A 26533-nucleotide genomic window follows, 5' to 3' on the forward strand; every position below is an offset into this window, starting at 1 on the left:
GTGTTGGTGCTGGCATGTTAACCGTTTATGGTTTAGGTAGCATGTGAGTTTTATTTTCTAAGTCTGTTGTGTTAAATATGTGAGTTGTTTTGGTTTAGGATTGTAGTAGGAAGCTTGAATATGAATTTGAGGTGTGAGTTTGGAAGGGTTGAGGTATTTTTGTGACCTTAGATATATTGATATACTATTGCTGTTAGGCGTAGAGGATATTTTCACTGCAGTTTTGTTGTGCCAGTATATGAGTACAATATTGACAGATTTAGATTTTATGATCTTCACAAAAGTTGTAGCCTTGGACGTTATCTTTCCAATGGAACTGGAATCAGGTAAAACGGAGGTCTAGAACTCCAGTTATAGCTACTTTGGTGATCAAAGGTCTATCTGTAAGCGCTGAATATATCTGCTGCGGTTTTTGAAATTTTTAGCTAAGAAGATGATCTTTTAGAATCTTATGTCTTCATAGGAGTTGTAGCTTATTCTCTTAGCTTTCTTTTGAGATAGGTTTGAGATCATTTGGATGAGTATAACTCTATAGGTATCATTTTCTTTGATCGTTGTTGAAGGGATATGTATGGTGTCATGATATTTTTGAATCATTAGGCAATGCAAGGATAAAAATTGATTTTTGTCATGATTCTGAGATGTCATGTGGATTGAGAGGTTGTTTAAGGTTGTATGATGTTATGTGGTAAAGTTGGTTCATGTACATGCTATATGGAGTAAATGGTGATTGATTCGTACATGCTTAGGAATGATATATATCGAATGTTTGAAATAGGTATTCTAATATGATTTGTATATGGAGTAATTAGTGGCTGTTTGTGTGTTTAGTAAGGTTGACCTCAAGGTGTGATATCATCAAATTGGAGTTGAGAGTGAGGATTTATCCAAGACAACTTTAGGCTAAGTTATATAAGTATGATTTTTGGTTGTATGAAGTGAGTTTTCTAGGTCTTTTAAATTTTATTAGAGGTATAATGTAGATCTATCTAAGGTAGAAGTTGTACTTCAGTGGGAGATACCAAAGTTAGTTAGTGAGGTTAAGAGTTTTCTTAGATTAACTTATTATTATAGGAGAGTTATTGAGGAAATTCCTAAGATAACATTACCTTAGACTAGATTGACGAGGAAGAGGAGTTGCCTTTATGTGGGATGGAAAGTATGAGAGTAGCTTCCAAACTCTTAAGGAAAGGTTGGCTAGTGCTAATATTACTGGATTTTAGTAAGCCTTTTATGGTATACAGTAGTGCTTCTAAGATAGGTTTGGGCGGAGTGTTGATGCAAGAAGGAATGCTAGTAGCTTATGCTTCTAGGAATTTGAGAAATCATGAAAGGAATTACCTTACCCATGACTTTAAGTTAGCGGTTGTAATATTTATACTAAGATTTGGAGACACTACCTATATGATTCTAAGCTTGAGGTATTTAGTGATCGTCAGGGACTTAAATATCTTTTGATAAAGGGAGATAGTTGGAATTTCTTAAGGACTAAGATTTTAATCTTAGTTGTTATCTAGGTAAAGCCAATGTGGTGATCGATGCTTTGAGTAGGGAACCTTTATATTTGCCTTTCTTTATGATTAGAGAGATGGATCTTTTAGTTCAAATTAGGGATTTAAGCGTGACTTATGAGGTTACCCTTAGTAATGTGAGACTAGGTATGACTCGAGTAACTAGTGGATTGTTAAAGGAAAATTGGAGGAACATAATTTCTTGATTCATTTTGGTGATAAGATATGAGGCTATAGGACAAGATAATGGATAAGTGTTTACCTTGGACATAGATGAAGTGGTAAGACTTTGAGATCGAGTATGTGTACCTAGTGAACTTATGCTTAGGTGGTTGATCTTTAGAGAGGGTCATAGAAGAAAAGCTAATATTATGGCAGATGCCTTGAGTAGGATGACCATTCACCTACCATCTTTGATGATTTAAGGGTTGGATTTGATTGAAGAACTTAGAGTTTTAAGCGTGATGTGTGAGCTCACCCTTAGGAGCATTGAATTTAGTATGTTGAAAGTGACTAATGAATTAATGGACGAGATTAGAGAAGCCTAAGAGTTAGATCCTTTCTTAGTGAACCAAGTGGAGAGGATTGGTAGGGGTATAAATAGCCCTACGAGTGGAAGTTGATGGTGTTTTGGGGTTCAATGATAGGATCTATGGCCTAGTAATCTTGAATTTAGGAAGATGATCTTAGAGGGAGGACATAAGAGTACTCTTAGCATCCATTTAGGAGCTACTAAGATGTATCAGAGTGGCGTAGTGAAAACGTGGTGGCCTAAGGTGAAGAGAGGAGTAGAGGAAGTTTGTTTACTCATGTTTAGTATGGTATAAGTCTAAGATAGAACATCAGAAGCCTTTTAGGACTTTTGTAGCCTTTAGATGTCCCTATTTGGAGGTGAGATAACACTACAAGAAAATTTGCTATTACAGACGGCCAGAATCCGTGGGAAATGCCAAAAATTCGTGGGTAATAGTTCATTTTCGACGGATTACCGACGGACACTAATCCGTCGGTAAATTGCTCGTCTGAAATATTTACCGACGGATTTTTATCCGTGGGTAACTTTTCGACGGATTTTCCCACGGATTTATCCGTGGGTAAATTACCCACGGATTTACCCACGGATATATCCGTGGGAAATTTTCCACGGATTTATCCGTGGGAAATTACCCAATAATTTTTTTTAATTTTAATAAATTTATTAATGTAACAACCCTCATATTTGGCCTCTCAAGGATTCTATTTCACGATATTTCATTGTTTAGCATGTTTTATCCTTATTTGTGCAATTTCTGGGAAATTTCCCAGAAGGTCACCCATCCCTGTACTACTCTAGGTCAAACACGCTTAACTGTGAAGTTCTGATGAGTAGGCTACCGAAATGAATATATATGTTGTCAGTATAACTTGTACAAATTAATTCATTTAAGTCATCTTCAAATATACAATCTCATATTTGTATTGTAATAATAATATATAATAATTTTATATTACAAATAATAATAATTAATAATAATAATATATTTAATTATTAATTATTTATATGTACTTACTTTTATAATTAACATCTACTTATTTTTATTTAAAATTATAATTTAAATTATTTAATTTAATAATTTATAATGATAATATAATTTATAAAATTATAAATATTTATTTATTACATACTTATAAATTAAATTTTAATATTTTAAATAAATTATTAATTAATTTAATATATTTATTTACCTTTAATCAAACATATAAAAATTCAAAAAATGTATTTATCCTTGTTTTTTTTTCTAATTATCAATTATTAATAAAATACTAATTTAAAATCTTATCTAATTATATATAATATTCTCATATCAAATTTAAAATCAGATATTAGTTATACAAAAATATTAAGATCATATAATAAATTGTCAATAAGATTTTACTTAAATAATTTAAAATAATTAATGTTTCAATTATATTATTAATTAGTAAATAATTTATTCAAAAAATAATTAATTTTTTATATTAATTATTAGTAAAGTTTAATATCTTTTAATTTAACAATTAATTGGATCGATAAAATTCAACACACGCCATGAGTTATTGAGCGGAATAACTTTACCAAGAGTTATTTTGTAAGTTATCTTTAATCAAACATATAAAATTCAAAAAATGTATTTATCCTTGTTTTATTTTTTAATTATCAACCATTAATAAAATACTAACTTAAAATTTTATCTAATAATATCATAATATTTTCATATCAAATTTAAAACTAGTTCTTATATTTTCGACAAATATAAATTTGTCTGAAATATTTCATCTATTATATAGCTTTTCTTACAAAAATTTTCTCATCGAAAATTAAATTTTTCGACAGATTTAATTTTTTTTTATAAGAAATCATCTTCGATTAATATAACATTTTGTATATATGATTTAAGAGTAAAAGATTTTTAATTTAACGGTTGAATTTAAAAAATTCACATTTGGTATAAAGTTATACGTAATCTTGTAACTGATTTTGTCTAAAAAGTAATAGATAATCATACCCTTAACTGATTTTTATTTTATATATTCTAATTTTATTTGTAATAATATGATTATATATTTAAATAGTTTAATTTTAATAATTTTTTAAGTATATTTTTGTCATTTCACTTAAAATATTTGAATTTCTATATTTTAATTTGAATTATTTTTTAAGTATATTTTTGTCTTTTTGTCTTAAATTTTTGAATTTCTATATTGTAATTTTAATAATTTTTTATTTCTATTATTTATTAATTCTTTTCTTTTTTAATGTTTTATAACATTATTAAAATTTTATAATTTTAATCTCTATAATTTTATCTTACTCTTTATTTTATAAATATAATTTGGATTATTCATTTTATAATTAAATTAAGTTTTTTAACATTTTTTATGAGTTTACATTCTAAGAATGTATTGAAACCCCTCAATCTTTAATTCTACTGATCGTACTATATGTTATTTTTAAATTTGAACTCCTAAACTTTATTTGTTATGCATGACATTTTATTTTGTATAAATGAACTTGTTTTGATTTACATAATTATGATTGATTTAATATCTTTAAATAGGATAATTATTTAATACAATTTTGAATTTAAAAAAAAATAATTTTTCACAGAATTTCCCACGGATTTCCCACGGATTTATCCGTGGGTAATTTGCCTAGGAAGTTTAGGAAGAATCTTGAGTATAATGAAGGAGTCATAGTTGAACCTCTTCATTTCAGAAATTCGAGGACGAATTTCCTAAAAGGGGGGAAGTATTGTAACACCCCAGTTTTCAAAAAGGTTATTATTATTATTATTATTATTATTATTATTATTGTTGTTATTATTATTATTATTATTATATGGTATTTGGTCAAAATTATTTTAATAATTATAAAGGAATATTATTTTGTACGTTTTAAATAATTATTGTTTTGGACAATTATTTTGTACGTATTAAATCAGTATTAGCATTTTTAAATAAATATTTATATGTTTTAAGAGAAGGTTGATTTTATATAATATTTTGTTATTGAAATTATATTATTATATTTTGGGTCAGAAATATATTATTATTATAGAGGAAAAATATTTTATAATATACATGTATTTATTTTATTTAATTATTTTGAGGAAAAAGAGAAGTGGGTTAGAAGAGAAGGAAAATGGGTTGGGTTGACCGAGTCCACTGGATTAACCCTATCTGCCTCATTTGCGTTCTGAAGGATTAGGAAAAAAAAAGAGGAGAAACAAAGAGTTCTAAGGAAGAGTACTCAAGAACGATCTTAGATCACACCAAGACCATTCGTCTTCTGCTCATCCAGGTAAGGAGGGAGTGAGAAACCTTACTCTAGGTGTGGAATGTATGTTGGGTAGTGGGATTAGCCTCCAATCCTGTGTTTGTTGTATGCTCATGTATGAGAGGTTTTTCCCAATTGTATCTGTTTCATCTATTGTTCCTCTTGTATGTAATTAATTGTATAAATTTCTTGAATGAATGATTAATTTCAGTTTTAAAATTGTAATTGTATGATTTGATATTTCTGTGAGTTCCTATGGAAACCCTATGAGAAAACAGGCAAAATATGAATGTTTTCTGTTTTGCCTTCTGATTTCTTTGTTGTGTTCCTTGTTGGATGTGATGCATGAGTATGTGGTTAATTTTGAAAATGAATATGTTTTTATATGAATTAGAGTGTTCTGTGGGTTCTTACGGAAACCCTGTGAGAAAACAGGCAAAATATGAATGTTTTTTGTTTTATCCCCTGAGTTTTGAGTTGTATTTTTTGATGTTTGCGGAGTGTAAATATGTGTTTCATTTTGCAAATAGATGAGTTTTGATATGAATTAAAGTGTTCTGTAAAAATTGTGAATATGATGCGATAATATGATAATATGATAATATGATAATGTGATACGGTGATGTGATGTGATGATGTGATATGATGATGTGACATAATGATGTGATATGATAATGAGACATGATAATGTGATATGGTGATGTGATATAATAATGTGTTATGATGATGAGACATGATGATGAGACATGATAATATGATATGGGAATGAGATATGAAAATGTGATATGAGAAAAACATGGAGTCTTGATTGACATGCATCATGTGCATAAATATTTTTAAGGGTACGATATGGAATACATCGCCAGAGAAAGCTCCCTAGTGTAAATGCTTTGGAGATTAGTCCTTAGAGATAGCTGGGTTTATAAGTCTCAGTCTCACCCATTGTGTGCATGGGATGTATCTTGCGCGGCTTAGCTAGCTTTGGAGATTAGTCCTTAGAGATAGCTCGGTTTATAAGTCTCAGTCTCACCCATTGTGTGCATGGGATGTATCTTGCGCGGCTTAGCTATCCTGACGAGACTCTGGTAGTATGTCCTTCTAGTGAGAGTGCGCAGATGATGTAACATCAGGGCATTAGTTTAGAATTTCATGTTTTTGTAATGACTTTATTTAGTTAATGATTTTAGTATTTCTTGGTTTTAATTTATGTTTTAGATGTGATACCTCTATCTGAAGAACCTTGTAAACAATTTTCTTTTTAGTAAAATTTATTTCATTGTTACGAAAAAGTTAACCCGTTCGTACAAGGCCCAAGAAATTCCTATATCAAACGCCCCTTCTTCAGAAGCTGACACCTGACAGCTTGGTGAAGTCGGAACTCCCCCAATATCAGGAGTAACTTCCCTCTCCGGGTTCGAACTCGAGACACCGGGTTCGTAAACAAGGCTCTGATACCATTGTTACGAAAAAGTTAACCCGTTCGTACAAGGCCCAAGAAATTCCTATATCAAACGCCCCTTCTTTAGAAGCTGACACCTGACAGCTTGGTGAAGTCGGAACTCCCCCAATATCAGGAGTAACTTTAAACTTTTTTATTAAATATATTAGCACGTGGAGTATCTTACTATACAAATTTTAGCTTTCAATCTTTTAATTTCTGCCGCTTTAGTCTTATAGCATCAATTTACCGTAGTGATCCTTGTAAATAAAAATATTTTTTTAACATTTAAAAACTAATATTTTTTTTTTTGATTTAATGTGGCTGCATACACAAGGTAGGATTCAAACCCCTGACCTTGCTTAAGCATGGATCAACCCCTACCGCTGAACAACACACTTAAGGTTATTAAAAAACTAATATAATAAATCTTATGTTTTCAAGAATTAAAATAACCTTTCTATAATTACAACCAAAATATTAATATCAATAAAAAAAATAAAGTTAGTAAATCATCAAATCATAAATTTGGGTTAAATTCAAACATATAATTTTGACCTTAGCAGGAATATTGCTTTTACCAAATAATCACGTTCAACAAAAATATTTCTATATATATATATATATATATATGTATAATACTATTAACCATATAATTAAATAAATAAATTTGTAATACAAAATTTAAATTATCAATATTTTTTAGATTTTTACTACACTTAAACGTTTTACATTCTTTACTCGTCTAAATCAAGATATGGAAAATAAAATTCTAATAGCTTCAACTTCGCCTACTTTTATTCATTTATGTTTATGGTTAATTATTTAGAATACTTCACATGTGTTATAAGAAACATTTAGAAAGTTCTTTTTTAATAAGAATATCCTTTTCATTACGGTCCATGCTTGAGTGTTTTTTTAGTATAGATGAATATATATAAGTTTTCCCTCAATTAGTTTTTTATTTTTATTTTAAACTCTAAATTTTAATAATAATATAATAAACTATTTTTTATCGTACAAATTGAAAAATTCTTATCATGCAAATTAAACAAAGACTTGCAGATGTATTTAAAATTAAATTTATTGCATATTTAACATTGTTAATAGAAAATAAACTAATTATAAAATAGACTTTTAAAGATGTTAATAGATCATTCTAGATTTTAAAAATGGTAGACCAAACCTATTAAAAGAGTCTATAATAGATAATAGGTCAGAATTAAATTTTAATTTTATAGAATAAACTTGACCTATATATTCAAAATCTGATTTGAATTATTCCCACCCCTAACTATATATATGAACATGTGAGATAGAAGGTGTGTCACAACTCTAGCACAAGATAGTTACTCGCATTTAATATATAGGGATTGATTTTGGGAAAAACTAGTTTTATTTTAAAAAATAACAGTTTGGACAAATAGAGAAAAATGTATAAAAATATGTATGTTTTATTAAAAAAAATTAAACAAAATGACTTCTTAACTTATTGACAAACTTATTTTAATTTATGCACACCAATTTTAGTTTATGAAAATATTTATTTATCTTTTTTTCTGAAATAGTTGTAAAAAATTTATCCAATTATATCTTTTAAAAAAATACTATATAAGTTTAGGCAGAAAATAGTTTTACAAATATGTTTTTTTTTGCCGATTTTCTTGTGAACAAAAAAATGCAGGAAATATCTGCAAATTTTCCTACAACTAAAAAACTGCTAAAAAAAAACATTTCTATACATGTTTATGTGAATCAAAAGTTGAAAGAAATATTCGTAAATTTTTTTTGTGAAAATAAATTTGAAGGAAATTCCTACAATGTTTTTTTGCTACTTGTATTAAAATTTTCTTTAATATATGTACCGGAGGGACCTTATCGGTCACGTGAACCAACACGTACCGTTCCGTCAGACATCCATGCGAACTGAACCATACCTTAAACCCTGACGCTAGAATCGGCTCGGCCTAGAGCCGAAGGCCGAGAAGAGGCTGCTAGCAGTATCGGCTCGGCTTAAGGTCGATACGAACGGCACCATGATGCATCTTTGTACACTACGTATCGGCTCGCCCAAGCGTCGACCAAGTAAGATAACCGATTAGGCATTTGTCGGCCCGGTCTACAGTCGAGGACGTGCAACTTCCCAAGCCTTAGCCTGCCAGCTCGGTGATGTGCCGAATGGTTAAACGGATTATAGTACAAATCACAGTTAACAAGGATAAGCGCATGATTAAGACATGATTAGCTGATTAGCATTGTATTACCTAATTTGGTAAGTGTCAGAAAAGGCCCACCACGGTCAGGCCCATGTCAGATATTATAAATAGGTCGCACGTAACGAGGTACGTCACTGTTCATTCTTACCCTAGAAAATCGTGCTTGTCATGACTTGAGCGTCGGAGTGCCTTTTGCAGGTATCTCCCCCCCTCTGAAGTGTCCACCAGAAGTATCCGTTCGGCCCTTCCCCACAGAATATTACGAGTGTACCCTCAGACAGGTACATTTTGGCGCCCACCTTGGGGCCGAACCGATAGCTGTGAAAGACTTTTGAGGAATCGTTATGGCAAAGACAAGAAGAGCTAACGTTGAAGACCACCAGTCTGAAGATGAGCACCGGTCCGGGGCGGACAATGCCGAGACAGTAGAGGAGACAAACTTGACTGATATGGTACGCCAAATGAAGGAAGAAATGGCCGCCATGAAACAGCAGCGGGAAAGAGATGCTGCCGAGATGGCTGCGTTGCGAGCAGAGAATGCTGCCCTCAAAAACCAGTACCGGGATCCCACATGGAAACCCTCTAAGACAACCCACACTCAGGGGTCGTTCCACTCACACGACCATCACACCTCTATCCCTCATACTTCTGCCCCAACCATCCATGCTTCGGTCAGCCGGCCGATACAACCGATGCCGGCCAGAACACACCGACACCCATTTACCCCAAACATCATGCAGTCTGCACTTCTTGACCATTGGAAGTCCTTGCCACTAGACAAGTATGATGGTACCACCGACCTAGATGAGCACGTCGATGTGTTCTTAACTCAAGTTACTCTAAGCACTACTGATGACGCCGCCTTGTGCCGAATCTTCCCAACATCATTAAAAGGGCGAGCACTGAGTTGGTTTACTCGGCTTCCTGCTAATTCGGTTGACTCGTTCAACACATTAGCCTCCCAGTTCACCATTCAGTTCGCTACAAGCCGGCCCCACCAGTTGACCTCTTTGGCACTAGTTAGCATCCATCAGGAGAAAAAGGAGTCCCTTCGGGCGTTCATGAGCCGATTCAACAAGGCGGCGCTTGAAATCCGAGACCTGAACCCTGCTGTAGCTCTGCACCACCTTACCACCGCCTTGAAACCAGGGCCTTTCGCCAACAACATTTGTAAGAAACCCCCTACTGACATGGATGACTTGCGTCGGCGAGCCGACAAATACATGCAGATGGAAGAATTGGCTGAGTTCCGGAACCAAGCCCAAGCGGAGGTGTCGGCAAAACTTGACAAGCCGGCCGAGACTAATTTCCAGAGTCGTCCGAAAGAGCTGATTCCTCGCGAGAAGCCTCCTCGCGGGCCGAGATACTCACAATATACGCCACTCAATACAAGCAGATCGGCCGTCCTAGAGCAAGCACTTGCCTCAGAGGTGCTAGCAGTCCCAAAATGAGCTTCGACCCCTCCCAGGGCTGATACAATAAAGTCTTGCAGGTACCATCGTAATCGGGGTATTCCATAGATGAATGCACGACTTTGAAAGACAAAATTGAAGACTTAATCAAGCAGGGACAACTGCAAGGCTTCATAGACTGTCCGACCTCATCCCAACACGCCGACCGGTCTCGGCGGCATGATCAACCCGAGTAGAGGAGAACGGGAACACACTCATACAGGGAACGTAGTCGGTCGAGAGATAGGCGAGAGGAAGAGCCTTCGGCGCAACCTCGGCGAGCCATCAACACCATAGCCGGTGGATTCGCTGGCGGGGGCTCATCCTCATCGGCCCAACGAAGACACCTGCGAGCTGTTCGGCACGTGCATGCAGTGGAAACAGCTCGTCGTCGCCTTCCCACCATCACTTTCACCGAGGTCGACTTCAAAGGCATCGACCCGGACCAAGATGATCAAATGGTAATCATTGTTGAAATTCACAACTGTATTGTACGTAAAACATTGGTTGATCAGGGAAGTTCAGCTGACATCCTGTATTGGAACACGTTCAAGCAGTTGGGTATTCCAGAATCTGAGCTAGTTCCTTATGATGAACCTCTGGTTGGGTTCTCAGGCGAACGAGTCAAGACAAAGGGATATATCAAGCTGTCAACCCGGTTTGGGTTTAAAGGAGCCGAATATCGTGACATCTCGGTCAAATATGTGGTAGTACATGCCAGCACATCTTATAATATTCTGCTCGGCCGGCCATCCCTGAATCGGCTTGGGGCGGTTGTGTCCACCCCTCATTTAGCCATGAAGTTCCCGGCCGAGTCAGGACGAGTCATCACGGTCCATGCTGATCAGAAGACTGCGCGAGAGTGCTACTTTGCCAGCTTGCGATTACCGAGAGTGAAGGACGAAGCGCCTAAGGAGCCGAGAGGCATTCACTCGGTGTCACAGCAATCGGCCATGGACCTCGACCCCCGGATCGATCAAGAAGAGAGGGTAGAACCTATTGAAGACAAGCAATCGATTCAAGTTGGAGCCTCGGACTCCCAACTTACTTACCTAGGGACCGTCCTCTCTGAACAAGAAAAGAGTGCTATCGGACAAGTAATTCTTGACAACAAAGACATGTTTGCATGACATCCCTCTGACATGCCTGACATTGACCCAGATTTCCTTTGCCACAAGCTTTCAATCAGTAAAGAGGCAAAGCCGATTGCCCAGCGGCGTTGGAAGGCCGGAGAAGAGAGGAAAACACCAATCGAAGTTGAAGTATCCAAACTGCTAGATGCTCGGTTCATCCGAGAAGTGCACTATACGACATGGCTGGCCAACGTTGTCATGGTCCGGAAACCGAGTGGAAAGTGGCATATGTGTACCGATTACACAAACTTAAACAAAGCTTGCCCGAAAGATGCCTACCCATTGCTGAATATTGACTGACTCGTTGATGGAGCATCGAGTCACAAATTCTTGTCTTTCTTGGATGCATACTCGGGGTACAACCAGATCCGTATGCACCCCCATGATGAAGAAAAGACGGCATTCATTATTGAAACGGCCAACTACTGCTATCGGGTCATGCCGTTCGGGTTGAAAAACGTCGGAGTCACGTATCAGCGTTTGATGAATAAAATTTTTCATGACCAGATTGGTCGAAGTGTGGAAGTGTATGTTGACGACATGGTCGTAAAATCAAGCGACATGTCCACGCATGTACGTGACCTGGCTGATGTCTTCCAAGCGCTTCGGCAACATCAGATGAGGCTTAATCCCGAAAAATGCGTGTTCGAGGTCTCAGGTGGAAAATTTTTGGGGTTCATGTTGTCCAACCGAGGCATTGAAGCAAACCCCGACAAATGCCAAGCCATTTTGGATATGAAAAGCTCGGGCACTCTTAAGGAAGTCCAAAAGTTAGCGGGCCGGCTCACCTCGCTCTCCCGGTTCCTCCCTCGTCTGGCCGAAGTAGCCCAGCCTATCCTACTTCTACTCAAGAAAACTGAGCGGTTTCGCTGGACCCGGGAATGTGAAGAATCGTTCCAACAGTTCAAGAAACGCCTTAGCACGCCTCTTGTACTCTCCAAGCCGATCGGTGACCTCGATGTGGTTGTTTACCTGGCCGTTTCAAGCTATTCTGTGAGTGCCGTCCTGGTACAAGAAAACCAAGGTCATCAGCAACCTGTGTATTTTATCAGCCGAACGCTGCAAGACGCCGAGGGACGCTATCAGCTGTTAGAAAAGGTGGCCTTAGGGCTCATCTATGTCGCCCGACGATTAAGACAGTACTTCCAAAGCCACAGGATAGTAGTCCGAACCGAGTGCCCGGTTGCAAAGGTCCTCCGGAAACCAGAAATTGCCGGCCGGATGATGGCATGGTCGGTCGTGCTCTCAGAATTTGACATATCTTTCGAGCCAAGAGGGCCGATCAAGTCGCAACATTTGGCTGATTTCGTTAACGAGCTTACTCCTCCGGGATGGTTTGAAGACGAGCCGTGGACCATGCATGTTGATGGATCCTCTAATGCCCAAGGCAGTGGCGCCGGTGTAATTCTTGCTAGCTCCTCAGGTATCACCGTCGAACAATCCCTTAGGTTCGGCTTCCGTGCATCCAACAATCAGGCAAAGTACGAAGCCTTGATAGCCGGAATGAGACTAGCAACCGAGATGGGCGTCAAGAAAATCATATGCTGGACTGACTCTAAAATCATGGCCGAACAGGTCAACGATAAGTTTCAGGTCAAGGACTCTAATTTGTTGCAATACTATCACCTCTTCGAAAAGCTCAAGGACGATTTCACCGAGGTACAGATACGACACGTCTTGTGTAGCAACAATGAACGAGCCGATCAGCTAGCTCGGCTCGCCAGCAGCCGAAAGCCAGGACAGTTGCGAACAACCATTCACCTTGAGATTCCTTCCCCAAGTGTGACGGTTGAGTGTATGGCAACCGGTACTGAGGCGCTGACCTGGATGATAGCCATCTGGAACTTTATTGTCCGAGGGGAGTTGCCAACCGACCCGATGGAACCGTCCTTCAGGCGACAACATTTCCATGAGGAGTCTAATGACAGCTCACTTCGAGCCGAACTCGATGTTCTCGATGAAGTACGAGAGAGGACACAGGTAGTGGCCGAAGCATGCAAACAACACATGACCCGACGCTTTAATTCCAACCTAAAGCCGAGGAAATTTCATGAAGGCGATCTTGTATGGAGAGCAACCGGTTCGGCAAGGCGCAACTCTTCTGAGGGAAAGCTCGCAGCCAATTGGGACGGCCCGTTCCGGATACGGCATGCCCTCCACAATGGAGCTTACAAGTTAGAAGAAATGTCCGGCAAGGTCATCCCTCGGACATGGAATTCTACTCATTTGAAGACCTATTACAGTTAGAAATTAACTCATGTACATCTGAAAATGTATAATTATGCACTCTTTTCCTTGAACCGGTCTTTTTTCCTCTTAAAAAATTATGAAAATAGGTTTTGGCCGGCAAGGTTTTTAACGAGGCATCCATTCAATCAATAACAAGATAGTTCAACTATCTATGACTTGTTGTACATTGTTGCGATTTTATTTCATATTACAAGTCTTCCCTCCCGAGATGTCTCTCGGCCAAGGATGTGGCTTTAATTATCTTACAAGTCTTCCCTCCCGAGATCTCTCTCGGCCAAGGACGTGGCTTTAATTATTTTACAAGTCTTCCCTCCCGAGATCTCTTTCGGCCAAGGACGTGGCTTTAATTATTTTACAAGTCTTCCTTCCCGAGATCTCTCTCGGCCAAGGACGTGGCTTTAATTATTTTACAAGTCTTCCCTCCCGAGATCTCTCTCGGCCAAGGACGTGGCTTTAATTATTTTACAAGTCTTCCCTCCGGAAATCTCTTTCGGCCAAGGACGTGGCTTTAATTATTTTACAAGTCTTCCCTCCCGAGATCTCTCTCGGTCAAGGATGTGGCTTATGTTATTAAGTCTCCCCTCCCGAGATCTCTCTCGGCCAAGGATACGGCTTCCATCAATTCTTACGAGTTTTCATCACGAAAAAAGTAAATATTACACCAATACATAATAGCAAGGAAAAACAATTCATTCAACAAGGCACTATCGGCCTAGAACAGTACATTCAAAAAGGGCACTATTGGCCCATCCATACAAAGAACAATAAAACACTCAAGACCCCACCTCCGGTTCCCCCTGAACCGGACCATCCTCAGGCGCACCCTCTTCATACGCCGTCACCTCCTCATTCGGCCCAGCTTGCCGTGCCAGGGCTTCCTTGTCGGCCTGTCGGTCTGGTGGGATGGAGGTTAGGTCCACCAACTTCCCCTGGAAGAAGTCCTTGGTCATATCTAGGTGAAAGTCGGGGGGGAAGTCACCGAAGAAGCATGCTTGCCGAGCCGCCTGAGCAAAGCCAGCCTGATGTTGAGTGAGGACCTTGCTGCGCGCTTTCTCTTTATAAGCCCCGAAAGTAACCTTCTCAACATCCAACTCCTTACCCAGAGCCGCAACCTTTTCGGTCTCGCTCTTCAAGGCGAGCTCAAGACGTTGAACCTTAAGAGCTAGGTCGTCAGCAGTTCGCCCTCGGCGATCCATCTGGGCCTGATATTTGCTGTTGGCCGTTTGGGCGTTAGTGAGTGCCGCCAACGTCTCTTGGAAAGACTTCTCCTGCTCAACCAACTGACGATGAAGTCCGTCGGCCTCGCCGTTCGGCTCCATCACAATACTCTGTGCCAAGGCCACAGCACGGACTTGGAACTCACACAAAAAGCTCCACTTCTGAACCGAGGTCATGCGACTCAGCACCCCTTGACCCGCTTCGGAGGTCAAGTCTTGGCTCAGGAAATCCTGAGCGTTAACATTAATAGGCAAAAAACTTGGTCCGACCAAGCCTTCTGGAACAGTTAGACCAGCCACACGGCGCTGCTTAGCCCGACGGCTCTCTTCCTTGGCCCCTCGGATCAGGCCTTCTTTTTTCAGGCTGGGGCCGAGTGGGCTTCCTCGGTTTGACCGTTGGTCCCGCCCCACCACCTTGGGCAGTTGGTTGATTCCCGCGCACGCCGGCCGGGGTCTTGTTCCCAGTGGTCGTCGCCGCTTGGTTCCGGATCAATGTACGGATGTCTAGATCGTCCTCTCCATGATCCTCCATGATACCTGCACATCATTACTCAAAATCAATGATAACGCAAGAATTTAAACAAGTAAGAAAGGTACTATACCAATCAATTCTTCCACTACGTCGGCTAATTCGTACAATCGGACCAGAGGACGGCACGACAAAGGCCGGAGCAACTTCTCTAAAAAAATTAGACTTGATCTCTCCTCCGGGGACATTCGAGATTTGGACACCGTGTCGTACTTCCTCGGCTTTCGAGTCCAGTACAACGGAAACAGTGATCTCCCTTCGGCATCGAAGAAATATTTATTCCCTGGCTCCGGCCGAATCATCACCTTCATAAATCTTACTTTGAAATTCTTATAGGAAGTGGTGAAAGGCTGTAACAGGCAATCACTGTGCCGAACCAGTGACAACCACTTAATCTTCTTCGTAGACCGAGACGAATAGAAGTGCAGGAACAGGTGCGGAGTGGGCTGGATGCCGAGAGCCAAGCACAACTGCCTAAACCCTTGCATCGCCGCCCAAGTGTTGGGATGAAGCTGACTCGGTGCCATGTTTAGAAGTCGTAGTATACTGACAAAATAATCATTAAAAGGGAGGGTTATCTTCAAATCCCGGAACATGTAATCATACACATAAAAGAACTGGTATTTGCATGACCCTTGGTTCAAATACACGAAATCCGGATTCGGCCCTCCATTGCCTCGGCACGGTTGAAAAAAGATGGCAGAGGGTTCCTCTTCCTCGGGAAAGGTCAAGAATTTCACTGCTGAAACGAAACGAATAAGAGAGTTCTTGTCGGTATACCGGGAATACACGCTGCCAACCTCCCCCTGCACCCACGAGTACCCAGGAGTCGATATGGGAGCAAAACTCCTAGACGATCCACCACCTCGGCTCGGATGATCATCAGAAGCTATCGCCGATGAAGAATGACTCCCACTTCGCGACCGTTCGGACCCGGAAACGGACTCTATACGATCCTCCCCATTGGAAGCCGAGGCCGATGCGACGTCTCGGTCCGGCGTTGCCCTCAATCCAAAATTGCTTGTGTCCCCGGAGGAGTCAACATGAACAACATTTAAATTTTCCATTGCGTACCTGATTGTTGAACTTGACCAATCTTTGTTGAAGAATACTCGAACACCGCAACTCAGCTGATCTCGGCTCGGAGCAAGCGATAAATGTGTATCTTTGGGGACCCTCCCCACACGCCTATTTATAGGCATTCCTTGCAAGTATATCAAGAGTCACGTCCCTCCACACACCGTTGGATCACTTAGATCCAAAGGTTCACGATGCGTAACCCTTCGCATGCGTCATTAATACTCGACGGTTATAACCCTTGGTATTCCGACAACGGTTACAACTCTTCGCCTTCCATTAGCAGTCATAACTCCTCACATGCGTTAATGCCCAACGGTTACAACCCTTCGCCTCCCATCAGCCGTTGTAACCCTTGGCCTTCCCTCGCAAAAGGTAACAATCAAAGTACCACATTCACCCTTTGCGTCGTTTCACTCCTAAAGGCTGGGGGGCTTGTGTACCGGAGGGCCCTTATCGGTCACGTGAACCAACACGTACCGTTCCGTCAGACACCCATGCGAACTGAACCATACCTTAAACCCTGACACTAGAATCGACTCGGCCTAGAGCTGAAGGCCGAGAAGAGTCTGCTAGCAGTATCGGCTCGGCTTAAGGCTGATACGAACGACACCATGATGCATCTTCGTACACTACGTATCGGCTCGGCCAAGCGCCGACCAAGTAAGATAACCGATTAGGCATTTGTCGGCCCAGTCTACAGCCGAGGACGTGCAACTTCCCAAGCCTTAGCCTGTCGGCTTGGCGATGTGCCGAATGGTTAAACAGATTATAGTACAAATCACAGTTAACAAGGATAAGCGCATGATTAAGACATGATTAGCTAATTAGCATTGTATTACCTAATTTGGTAAGTGTCAGAAAAGGCCCACCACGGTCAGGCCCATGTCAGATATTATAAATAGGTCGCACGTAACGAGGTACGTCACTGTTCATTTTTACCCTAGAAAATCGTGTTTGTCCTGACTTGAGCGTCGGAGTGCCTTTTGCAGGTACCTCCCCCCCTCTGAAGTGTCCACCAGAAGTATCTGTTCGGCCCTTCCCCACAGAAGATTACGAGTGTACCCTCAGACAGGTACAATATATAATCATAGCTACTGATTATATATTAAAGAAAGAAAATTAAACGCATTCATTTTTGTTTTGAAAAACTAATTATGCATTGAAGACAGAAGATGATTTCAAATTAAAATATTGTATGGTTTTTTTAATAAATTTTATGAAAATAAACTAGAAAAGAAATTCAGTGTTTAACCGCTGTGATCATTGCAGTATTTTGTCCATTTACTACAGATAAGATACATCTAGAAAATTAAAATACAAGACTAAATTGTAAATAATAAACACAACTACGATCTACATTCTTTTGCTCAATTATTGTTGGGTGACTGAAGATTTTATTTTATTTTATTTTTATTTTATAAATGTATATATTGTCCATCAAATAAGATTTACTAATGTCAAAAAATATCCGGCCTACGTCAATGTAATTGACATTTAATGAAAACTAACATTAATGAACTTATCACTTTATTTCATAGTCAACTCATATCTGTTATTCGGGAAAAAAGTAATAGTGCTGTTCTTTCGCCAGCATTGTCGTATATTATAAATACACAAAGTTTCCATTATAGGAAATAGTGAATAAAATGGTAGTTGGGATAGGTTTATTGGTAATTGTTTATAGTCGTATCGGAAATTTCACTAAATTATTTATTTAAAGTTAAATTTAATCTTATTGGCCCTGGAATATACAAGAAGAATTAGATTAATTTGTTTTTCTTTTACAGTAGTATATTAATATTAATATTATATGTAATTAAATTATAAAATATTCGAATATAAAATTTAAATGAAAATAAACACATTATTAGACAATTAAATAACTTCCATCTGTATAACTTAATAAATTCGTTTTTATAAAGTTATCATCTTTATTTCTGGCATATGATAGAAAACTATTTAAAATTATAATTATAATTACACTACAAAAAAGTCGGAGTTTGTTAGCGTTCGTTTTCTAGCGGTTTTAGAAAAAGTCCTATTTTTGTGGCAGTTATATTAACCGCCAAAAATTACTGCATTTTTTTGCGCTTTTAAACACCAGAATTTAATTATCTTTTATGGCACCTAATCCACATTCGAGTAACATCTTTCCATTCCACTAACTTAATTGCTCAACACATTTATTTTATTTTATAAAATGAAAAAATCAATATAAAAATTATAAATCTTATGTATTTAACGTAACATAATATTATTATTATATTTAGAATTCGATTCTCACATTCAAACTCAGTATCCCAATGGTGTAACGCCGTCGACTTATTGGGAAAAAGGAGGAAAATCACTTTTCTCTCTTGTTTTGGAGAAATAAGTGGCTCACGAGGAATGGAAAGAAACATCTTATATTTGATCTCGAAGTCCTCATATGGCGCTTCTTCTTCAAATCCTGGATAAAAGTTAGAGAAAGAGAGAGGCAGAAAATGGATGCAATGGATTATGTGTTTGATCTGTTTAGAGAATTTGAAAAAGGCAATTTGATAATTGGGAAACGCTACCACAAATCCGATTGTAAAGGTGAAACCCTAATCCCAAATTTTCATCGATTCGAATTTTTGTGTGGTGGATTTGTTTGCTTTTTAGCTACCAATTTGTGATTTACAAATTTGTTTGCTTTTTTAGATTCAAATCTTCAGATATTTCCTCCATTTGTACCATAGCGCAAGATTTTCGCTGCTTCCGACCCTCTTCGCGCGTTGATGGTACGCATCTTAATCTTAATATCCCTCCATTTTACTTTTTTAATTAAGTTCTTGAAAAGAGTTTGCAGTGGAGTGAGTTTACTAATTTGCTTATCTAGATTTTAAATTTGTTGTTTTGGTGTTTTTCTATGAAATTGATTTCATTTTTAAATTTGATGCAGGGTGTTGATCCTAGTATTAGAGTTAAAGTTTGGCCATTCCTACTTGGAGTTTGGGGCTGGATTGTAGTGTATGATAACTTGTCAAAACAGCTTTGGGATATTATGAAACAGAACTAGAATGCCACTCAAATGTGTTGAAATGGCGATAGAGCATGCCCAAAATTTGCATTAGGCATTTCTGTTTGGTGTTATAAACATGCAGTGTGTAGTACTTTTAGTGCTAATACTTTATTTAAATCTTAATGTACATATAAATATATTTTCAATGGTTGCTATTAGTAATCCTACATTGGTTAAGAAATCTAAGTTCTACATTGAATTAATTCACACATGATGTTTGCTGCATTTTATACTATATTTAATAAAAAAGAAAACATAGAATTTGCTACTTTTTTTTTATAATTGTAAACCCATGAATCCTTGTTCCCAATTAAATTTCTGCATGATTTCAAACTATATATTTTGCTGCAGAGTGTCTTGCTGGGCATTCTTCAAGGGGACAGTTTGGACACTCTCGTGTATGGCTCTCTTGACAATGGAAAAAAAATTGTGTGGAATGAAGATTTTCATTCAAAGGTAAAACATCTTCTGAACTTTTAATTTTAGTGAAGGGATAAAAAAAAATTGGATTTGTTGTTTGTCTCTTTCTGCTGACTTTTTGGCTGATTTTTGACTTTTTAGCTGATTTTCTAGTCATTGATTCTATGCTGATTTTCTTTGGCTGACTTTTTCTCTGAAACCTCTTTTTAGCCATAGTTCAGACATCCATTTTCCATTTCTTTACACTTCTTTTGTTGTTCATTTTCCTTTTGCTCATAGTATTTCTTTAAATAACATTTCCTTGTATGGATTGTGTTAGTATTGCAGTTTTTACGTCAAAAAGCTACTTCCATGAAGCAAGACTACACAAAAATGACAACTACTGTAAGTAGATGGTCTTTTACTCGGACATTTATTTTACTGCCAATTTTGCAAAAGTATCTGTTTTTGTAACCAAACTTTTCATGTGAAAGTAATAGCAGTGAATCCACTGATGTCCTGTTGTTTCCTTTTATTTCTTTGAAATTATAATACACTAAATTTTCCAAGTAGTTTTGCTGCTATACTTTACGGTCAGAGGTAATTTTAAAGTTGGATGTTTGTTTGATAGATGCTATAAAACTACAGCTTGAATAAATTGTGTTGAAAAAATTTGAAAAGCACTTTATAAAGTTTTTATATAATTGGGAAAATTAAAATAGATTTGTAAAGACTTTATAATATATTGCTTTCCATGACATCCAGACACAGACAGTTTCCGAGTTGAAGGACTTTGTGAAAAAGCTGAACTCATTGCCAGAGATGACTGTAAGAACATTTTTGTTGTAATTTTGATACTTCATTGAGACATTTACAAGATTCTCTTAATGAGTATCAAATCATAATATGTTTTAAATTATTTCCCCAGAGGCACATTAATCTTGCTCAGCATCTATCAGCATTCACATCAAAGCCTTCATTTCTAGGGCAGCTTGACATGGAACATACAATTGTGGAGGCCCAAAGTTATGACATGTGAGTTTATTTTGAATGCAGACTGTTTAGTATACTTGATGGTATTATATTTTAAATTAATATAATTTCTCCATGTATATGAATTGAGTAGGTTGTGATATCCTGTATTTTGGAGGTGGCTAATGCTAAGGTTTATGACGGGTTAATTTGTTCTAGCTAGAGCCACTTGCTTTTGACTTGGTGGCCTCAAAATTTTGTTGGGGGTAATTATAAAACATAAATTTCATACGATCATTTGCAACAAGTACCGTTTATTGACTTGTATTTAATTGCCCAAGATAAGAACTAGTAGTTTAGTACCGCTGTTTGGAACATATAGCTTTATAGATTCTTCTACTTGAAAACTTAATGTTTCTGTTTGAGGTATATATTTTGTTAATTAAGACTTAAATTTGAATGATATTTTGCTAATAATAATTTGTTAATTAAGACTTAAAATTGAATGATATTTTGTTTGTTTCACAATCTTGTATGCTTTCATTAGATTTTCTATTTCTATGACATCTCTATTTATTTCTAAATTATTATGCTTTTAATAATCAAGTGATAGGTTATCATCCTAGACTTTTCTAAGTGATAAAGTGATCCAATACTAAGCTTCTAAGTTTGGTTTTGAAAACTTATTTAAGAGTGGTATTTTATAATGTAAAGATTTATGGATGGAGTTTGACTTGCAATGGAGTGAATGTTCTAAAGATTTTTTTAGGAAGAAGCTATTTTGACCTGTAACCTTTTGGCATGATAAATCAGATCTACTGTCTTGTTTTTTTTACTTCTATGTGTTGTCTAGGTTATATTAACTCTTTCTTTGACAAACATGTTATATTTTATATTTGTAATTTTTTTATGTAATTTTGCAGTTACCTTCCTGGACCAGATGATATGCTAGTTTTGGACATAGCTTATACAATCTATAAAAAAGTCTGCCCGGGAACTCATTACGCGTTTGCAGAAGATTGATGGTGACAATTATCCTGAAGTGTGTTATCTTGTTCCCTGTATAATTATTTGCTATTTTCTTTCGGAATGCTGATTTCACCGGTTTTTGGAATGGGTGATAAATTTGATCGGTCTTGTCAAGTACTTTATTAGGCCAATAAATAGCTCCCAAATGCAATTTTTTGACGATTTAAAAGTGTAAGAAAGTGTAAAAAAAAAAAAAAAAAATTTTCTGGCGGTTTAAAATCGCCATAAATGTTGAATCAAGCAAAATTTAGATGAATTTTGTGGCGGTTTAAACCGCCAGAAAATGTAAAACAAGTCAAACAAAAATGTATTTTATGGCGGTCTCACACCGCCACAGAGGGATCGAATTTTCTGGCACAAAACCAGCGTATACAAAATATCCGCCGGAAATCACACATTTTTTTGTAGTGTTAGTATATTAAAATATTTATTATATATAATTAAAATTTATAATAATATTTTTATTTATTGATAATTCATTTTTAAATATTAAGATTTATTTCATAAATACTTAACGTAAATAAAAATTAAATTATATAAGAAATTTAAAAAAATTTAGAAACTTATTGAAAAAAAAAATTTCTAAAAGTATTCTCATACAGAATTTCGTGCTTAACATATAGAGTTGATTATATCATGTCATCTTCACCCTTACACATCATCACTTGACTTTTGCTTCCCTGTAACAACGCATGATCTATATAAGGATAATAATCAGCATCTTCAAAGTACAACTTGGCTAAAATGGATTTTGTTCTAAATTACCTAAATGCAACTGCCATTGGACTTCTTTCTCTAATTCTCTTTTGTTTGTTTTTGTATCGTCCCTTCAAATTTGGTCATAATAAAGAGGCTCCCATGGTTGCAGGTGCATGGCCAATACTTGGCCACCTCCCGTTGTTGAGTGGTTCTCAAAGACCACATAGAACTTTGGGTGCTTTGGCTGACAAGTACGGGCCCGTATTCACTATCAAGCTTGGTGTCAAAGAGGCTTTGGTAATCAACAACTGGGAAGTGGCTAAGGAATGCTTTACCACAAATGACATTGTTGTTTCCTCTCGCCCTAAGCTTGTTGCCGTTGAGCACTTAGGCTACAACCAAGCTTTGTTACCCGTAGCACCCTATGGTCCTTATTGGCGTGAGCTACGAAAGATTACAACATCAGAGATTCTTTCCAATCGCCGAATAGAGGAACTACAACCTGTTCGTGTGACAGAAGTTCAAACTTCGATTAAGGAGCTCTTCAATGTCTGGAGTAGAACAAAGAACGAATCTGGTTATGCGTTGGTGGATCTGAAGCAATGGTTTTCTCATTTGACATTCAACATTATTTTTCAGATGGTCATTGGAAAGCGATACTTTAGTGTTGCAACTGAGGATGATGAGAAGGCACAAAGATTTGTAAAAGCCGCGAAGGAGTTCATCCGTCTGTTTGGCGTGTTCACAGTGGGAGATGCTATTCCTTATTTGAGATGGTTTGATTTTGGTGGCCATGAGAAGGCCATGAAAGAAACTGGCAAGGAATTTGATAGTATATTAAGTGAGTGGTTAGAGGAGCATCGACAAAATAGGGCTTTGGGTGAGAATATTCAAGACTTCATGGATGTGATGATTTCCTTGGTTGATGGAAAAACAATTGAAGGGATAGATGCCGATACCATCATCAAATCCACCGTAGAGGTAATGTATGCGGGACCCTATACTCTTCATGTAGTCGTCAATATTGTTAGCAACGTTGTCTTTTATTTTTCTTTTTTTGGACATAACTAGAAAGAAATAAAAAGAAAATTATTAGTAAATAGAAAGAAAATGACAAAAGTGATAAATGATATAGGAGTGATTACCATACATATGTGAATTATATACCTCGCGTCCATCCAAGTTAATCACTTATAAAATTTTTCTTAATTTTGTCTTATAAATGATTAAAAATAAATGCACCATTAAGGCACAATTAATCATTATATATATATATATATATATATATATATATATATATATATATATATATATATTACATTTTTAAAAAAAAAATTCAGTTCTTTTAGATTCACTTTAATTTTTCTTTCTCAAACATTAATTGAGTTTCATAATTTTCATGTATGTGGATTTAATGAAACATTTTCTTTTAAGATATGACTAAATTATATTTTAATATTTAATTATTCATATAATAAATAATAAAACTAATATCTAACTTGTTTCTCATTAAAATATGATATTTCTATCTTTTCAATAGAGTAGAGGATACATGTACACTTGAAAAATATAAATCCAGGTACAATGGTATCATTTCAAAATCATAACAACATACCAAAGTGTTTTCACATTCATGTACAATGATTCAAAGTATTCGAAACAACAAATTGTTAAACAAGCAAATATCATACCATTTTCTTTATTTATTGATTTAGAAACTCTCACTTATAAAAGGTTTTGGATCACATATTTGATTTGTAGACGATAATTTTGGGCGGAACTGACACGAGCAGTAGCACTCTTACATGGGCAATAAGTTTGGTATTGAGAAATCCTCTTGAATTAGAAAAAGTTAAAGAAGAACTTGACATTCAAGTTGGAAAACAAAGATGTGTATGTGAGTATGATGTAAGTAAGTTAACGTATCTTCAGGCCATAGTCAAAGAAACTTTGAGATTATACCCTCCTGTTCCCCTCTCTGCTCCTCGTGAATTCACAGATGATTGCATTTTAAGAGGATACAATATCAAGAAAGGAACCCGTCTAATTACGAATCTTTGGAAAATTCACACAGATTGTAATGTTTGGTCAGATCCATTAGAGTTTAAACCGGAAAGGTTTCTTACAACTCATAAAGATATTGATATCAGGGGTCATCATTTTGAGCTATTACCATTCGGAAGTGGTAGAAGGGTTTGTCCTGGAATATCCTTTGGCCTTCAAACTATTCATTTTACTCTTGCAAGTCTTTTGCATTCCTTTGAGATCTTAAATTCATCAACTGAACCAATTGATATGACTGAACTCTTCGGAGTAACCAATGATAAAGCCACTCCACTTAAGATTCTTATTAAACCACGATTATCTCCTAGTTCTTCTGAAAGCTTGTAATCCTTATGTGTTAGTTAGCGGTGTGAACTTGGTGCATGTATTTTGATTGTTAAACTATATATGTAGTCTATTTTGGGTAAATGGGCGTGTTTGTCTTGTAAAGTATTTCAAAACTATGTATTTGTTGTTTTCATTTTAATTATCATAAAGGAGGAGATTAGTTTGAAGTATTTCTTGAATATGTGATTATTCGGTCATAATAGTATTTTTTCTATGGTCAAAATTATATGTTTGAATTTCTCCTAAATTAATGATTCGATGATTAACTAACTTTAATTTTTCATATTTTATTGATATATTAATATTTTGGTAGTAATTTATAAGATGTTATTTTAATTGTTGAAAACATACGATTCATCGTATTAGTTCTTAAATGATAAAAAAAAATTACATTTTTCACTACAATCACAAAACAACAATTTAGGGTTGGTTATACACCAATGTCAATGACAAACTAAAATATTGAAAGCTAAAATTTGAATAAACTAAATAGTTGGTGGACATATATGTTTCTATTGAGTATGACTAAGAATATGAGATTGAAACATTGGTTGATGTATGAGAGTATTAGGTAACATTGCAAGAACATGTTGATAATGTCAATGTTGCTAATTCAAATTGCATTGATAAGTAAGAATTTTTCATTGATGAAGCACTTGAACTCTTGGTGGTTTCCTTTGAATCTCCTGTTCAAACTCCACTTTTGCTTTGTATATTACAAACCCATAAGATTTCACTTGATTAGTCCCTAAATCAGATTGTACTAGGGGATAAGATCATCTCTAACATCACACATAATCTCTTAGATTTGACATATTAATAGTTTCCTTATACGACACTTTAAACTATGACACTCCACATGATAACAATTCACTCAACTCTTTATTTGTTAGAAATTTTTATCGATGTAAACTCTTCTTGGTTAGTCTTTTTTAATATGTCTAGCCACCTTAGAATCAATAATTGTTATACATCAGGAATTAACACACATGTTTCTCTATATTGGTATGATATGGTCTATATTATATCTAAATCTTCATAGATTTACTTTTGGTCATCACTCAAGACACCTCATACTACTATAGACATTTATGTGCTTATAAACCCATGTCTCTTTTGTTGTTCTTGTAACATCTTAAACTTACTAGAATAAGAGAGATTTAGAGACATTATAGTTGAGGATGACTAAAATTAAGAAATTAATTAGTACTTATACTAACAAGATGTATCTACTTTATAGTAACTCATCAGTTAAGAACTCCACAGTTAAGTAAGTTTAACTTGGAGCAATTTAGTTATGGTGACCTTTTGGAAAGTTTCTTAGAAAGTATGTGAGTGAAAATACATTGTAAAGTCTTGTGTTAGTTTGTGAAGATAGT

At 36.4% G+C, this 26533-nt stretch overlaps 3 protein-coding genes and 1 long non-coding RNA gene across 4 annotated transcripts; all 4 read left to right on the plus strand.

Annotated features, from left to right (window-relative positions):
- The first annotated feature begins 11983 nt into the window (after positions 1-11983).
- Positions 11984-13792, plus strand: LOC145954625 (uncharacterized). The gene has a single exon (XM_083069314.1). The coding sequence runs from the start codon at positions 11984-11986 to the stop codon at positions 13790-13792; it is 1809 nt and encodes a 602-aa protein (XP_082925440.1).
- A 5118-nt stretch (positions 13793-18910) lies between these two features.
- LOC109801826 (uncharacterized) lies at positions 18911-19982 on the plus strand. The gene is made up of 3 exons (XR_002240058.3): positions 18911-19198; positions 19304-19383; positions 19545-19982. It is a non-coding gene; the product is annotated as an uncharacterized LOC109801826 (long non-coding RNA).
- A 70-nt stretch (positions 19983-20052) lies between these two features.
- On the plus strand, positions 20053-22122 carry LOC145955224 (vacuolar protein-sorting-associated protein 33 homolog). Its single transcript, XM_083069933.1, has 5 exons — positions 20053-20120; positions 20412-20468; positions 20829-20891; positions 20992-21098; positions 21959-22122. Exons 2-5 carry the CDS (start codon positions 20436-20438, stop codon positions 22056-22058), a joined length of 303 nt encoding a protein of 100 aa, XP_082926059.1. The 5' UTR covers positions 20053-20120; positions 20412-20435; the 3' UTR covers positions 22059-22122.
- A 570-nt stretch (positions 22123-22692) lies between these two features.
- On the plus strand, positions 22693-25333 carry LOC109810273 (cytochrome P450 82A4). Its single transcript, XM_020373695.3, has 2 exons — positions 22693-23744; positions 24525-25333. The coding sequence occupies exons 1-2, from the start codon at positions 22809-22811 to the stop codon at positions 25152-25154; spliced, it is 1566 nt and encodes a 521-aa protein (XP_020229284.2). The 5' UTR covers positions 22693-22808; the 3' UTR covers positions 25155-25333.
- Positions 25334-26533: the final 1200 nt, after the last annotated feature.

The sequence above is a fragment of the Cajanus cajan genome, chromosome 2, assembly GCF_000230855.2.
Source record: "Cajanus cajan strain Asha chromosome 2, NIPB_CcT2T_4, whole genome shotgun sequence".
Classification (NCBI taxonomy): domain Eukaryota; kingdom Viridiplantae; phylum Streptophyta; class Magnoliopsida; order Fabales; family Fabaceae; genus Cajanus; species Cajanus cajan.

Bases quoted from the DNA above. Each gene is read 5' to 3' on its own strand.
- LOC145955224 (XM_083069933.1), top strand. From the start codon at position 20,436: ATGAAGCAAGACTACACAAAAATGACAACTACT. The intron at 20,892-20,991 runs GTAAGAACATTT...TTATTTCCCCAG, and splicing joins ACTCATTGCCAGAGATGACT to AGGCACATTAATCTTGCTCA. The intron at 21,099-21,958 runs GTGAGTTTATTT...GTAATTTTGCAG, and splicing joins GAGGCCCAAAGTTATGACAT to TTACCTTCCTGGACCAGATG.
- LOC109810273 (XM_020373695.3), top strand. From the start codon at position 22,809: ATGGATTTTGTTCTAAATTACCTAAATGCAACTGCCATTGGACTTCTT. The intron at 23,745-24,524 runs GTAATGTATGCG...TTTGATTTGTAG, and splicing joins TCATCAAATCCACCGTAGAG to ACGATAATTTTGGGCGGAAC.
- LOC145954625 (XM_083069314.1), top strand. From the start codon at position 11,984: ATGCCGTTCGGGTTGAAAAACGTCGGAGTCACGTATCAGCGTTTGATG.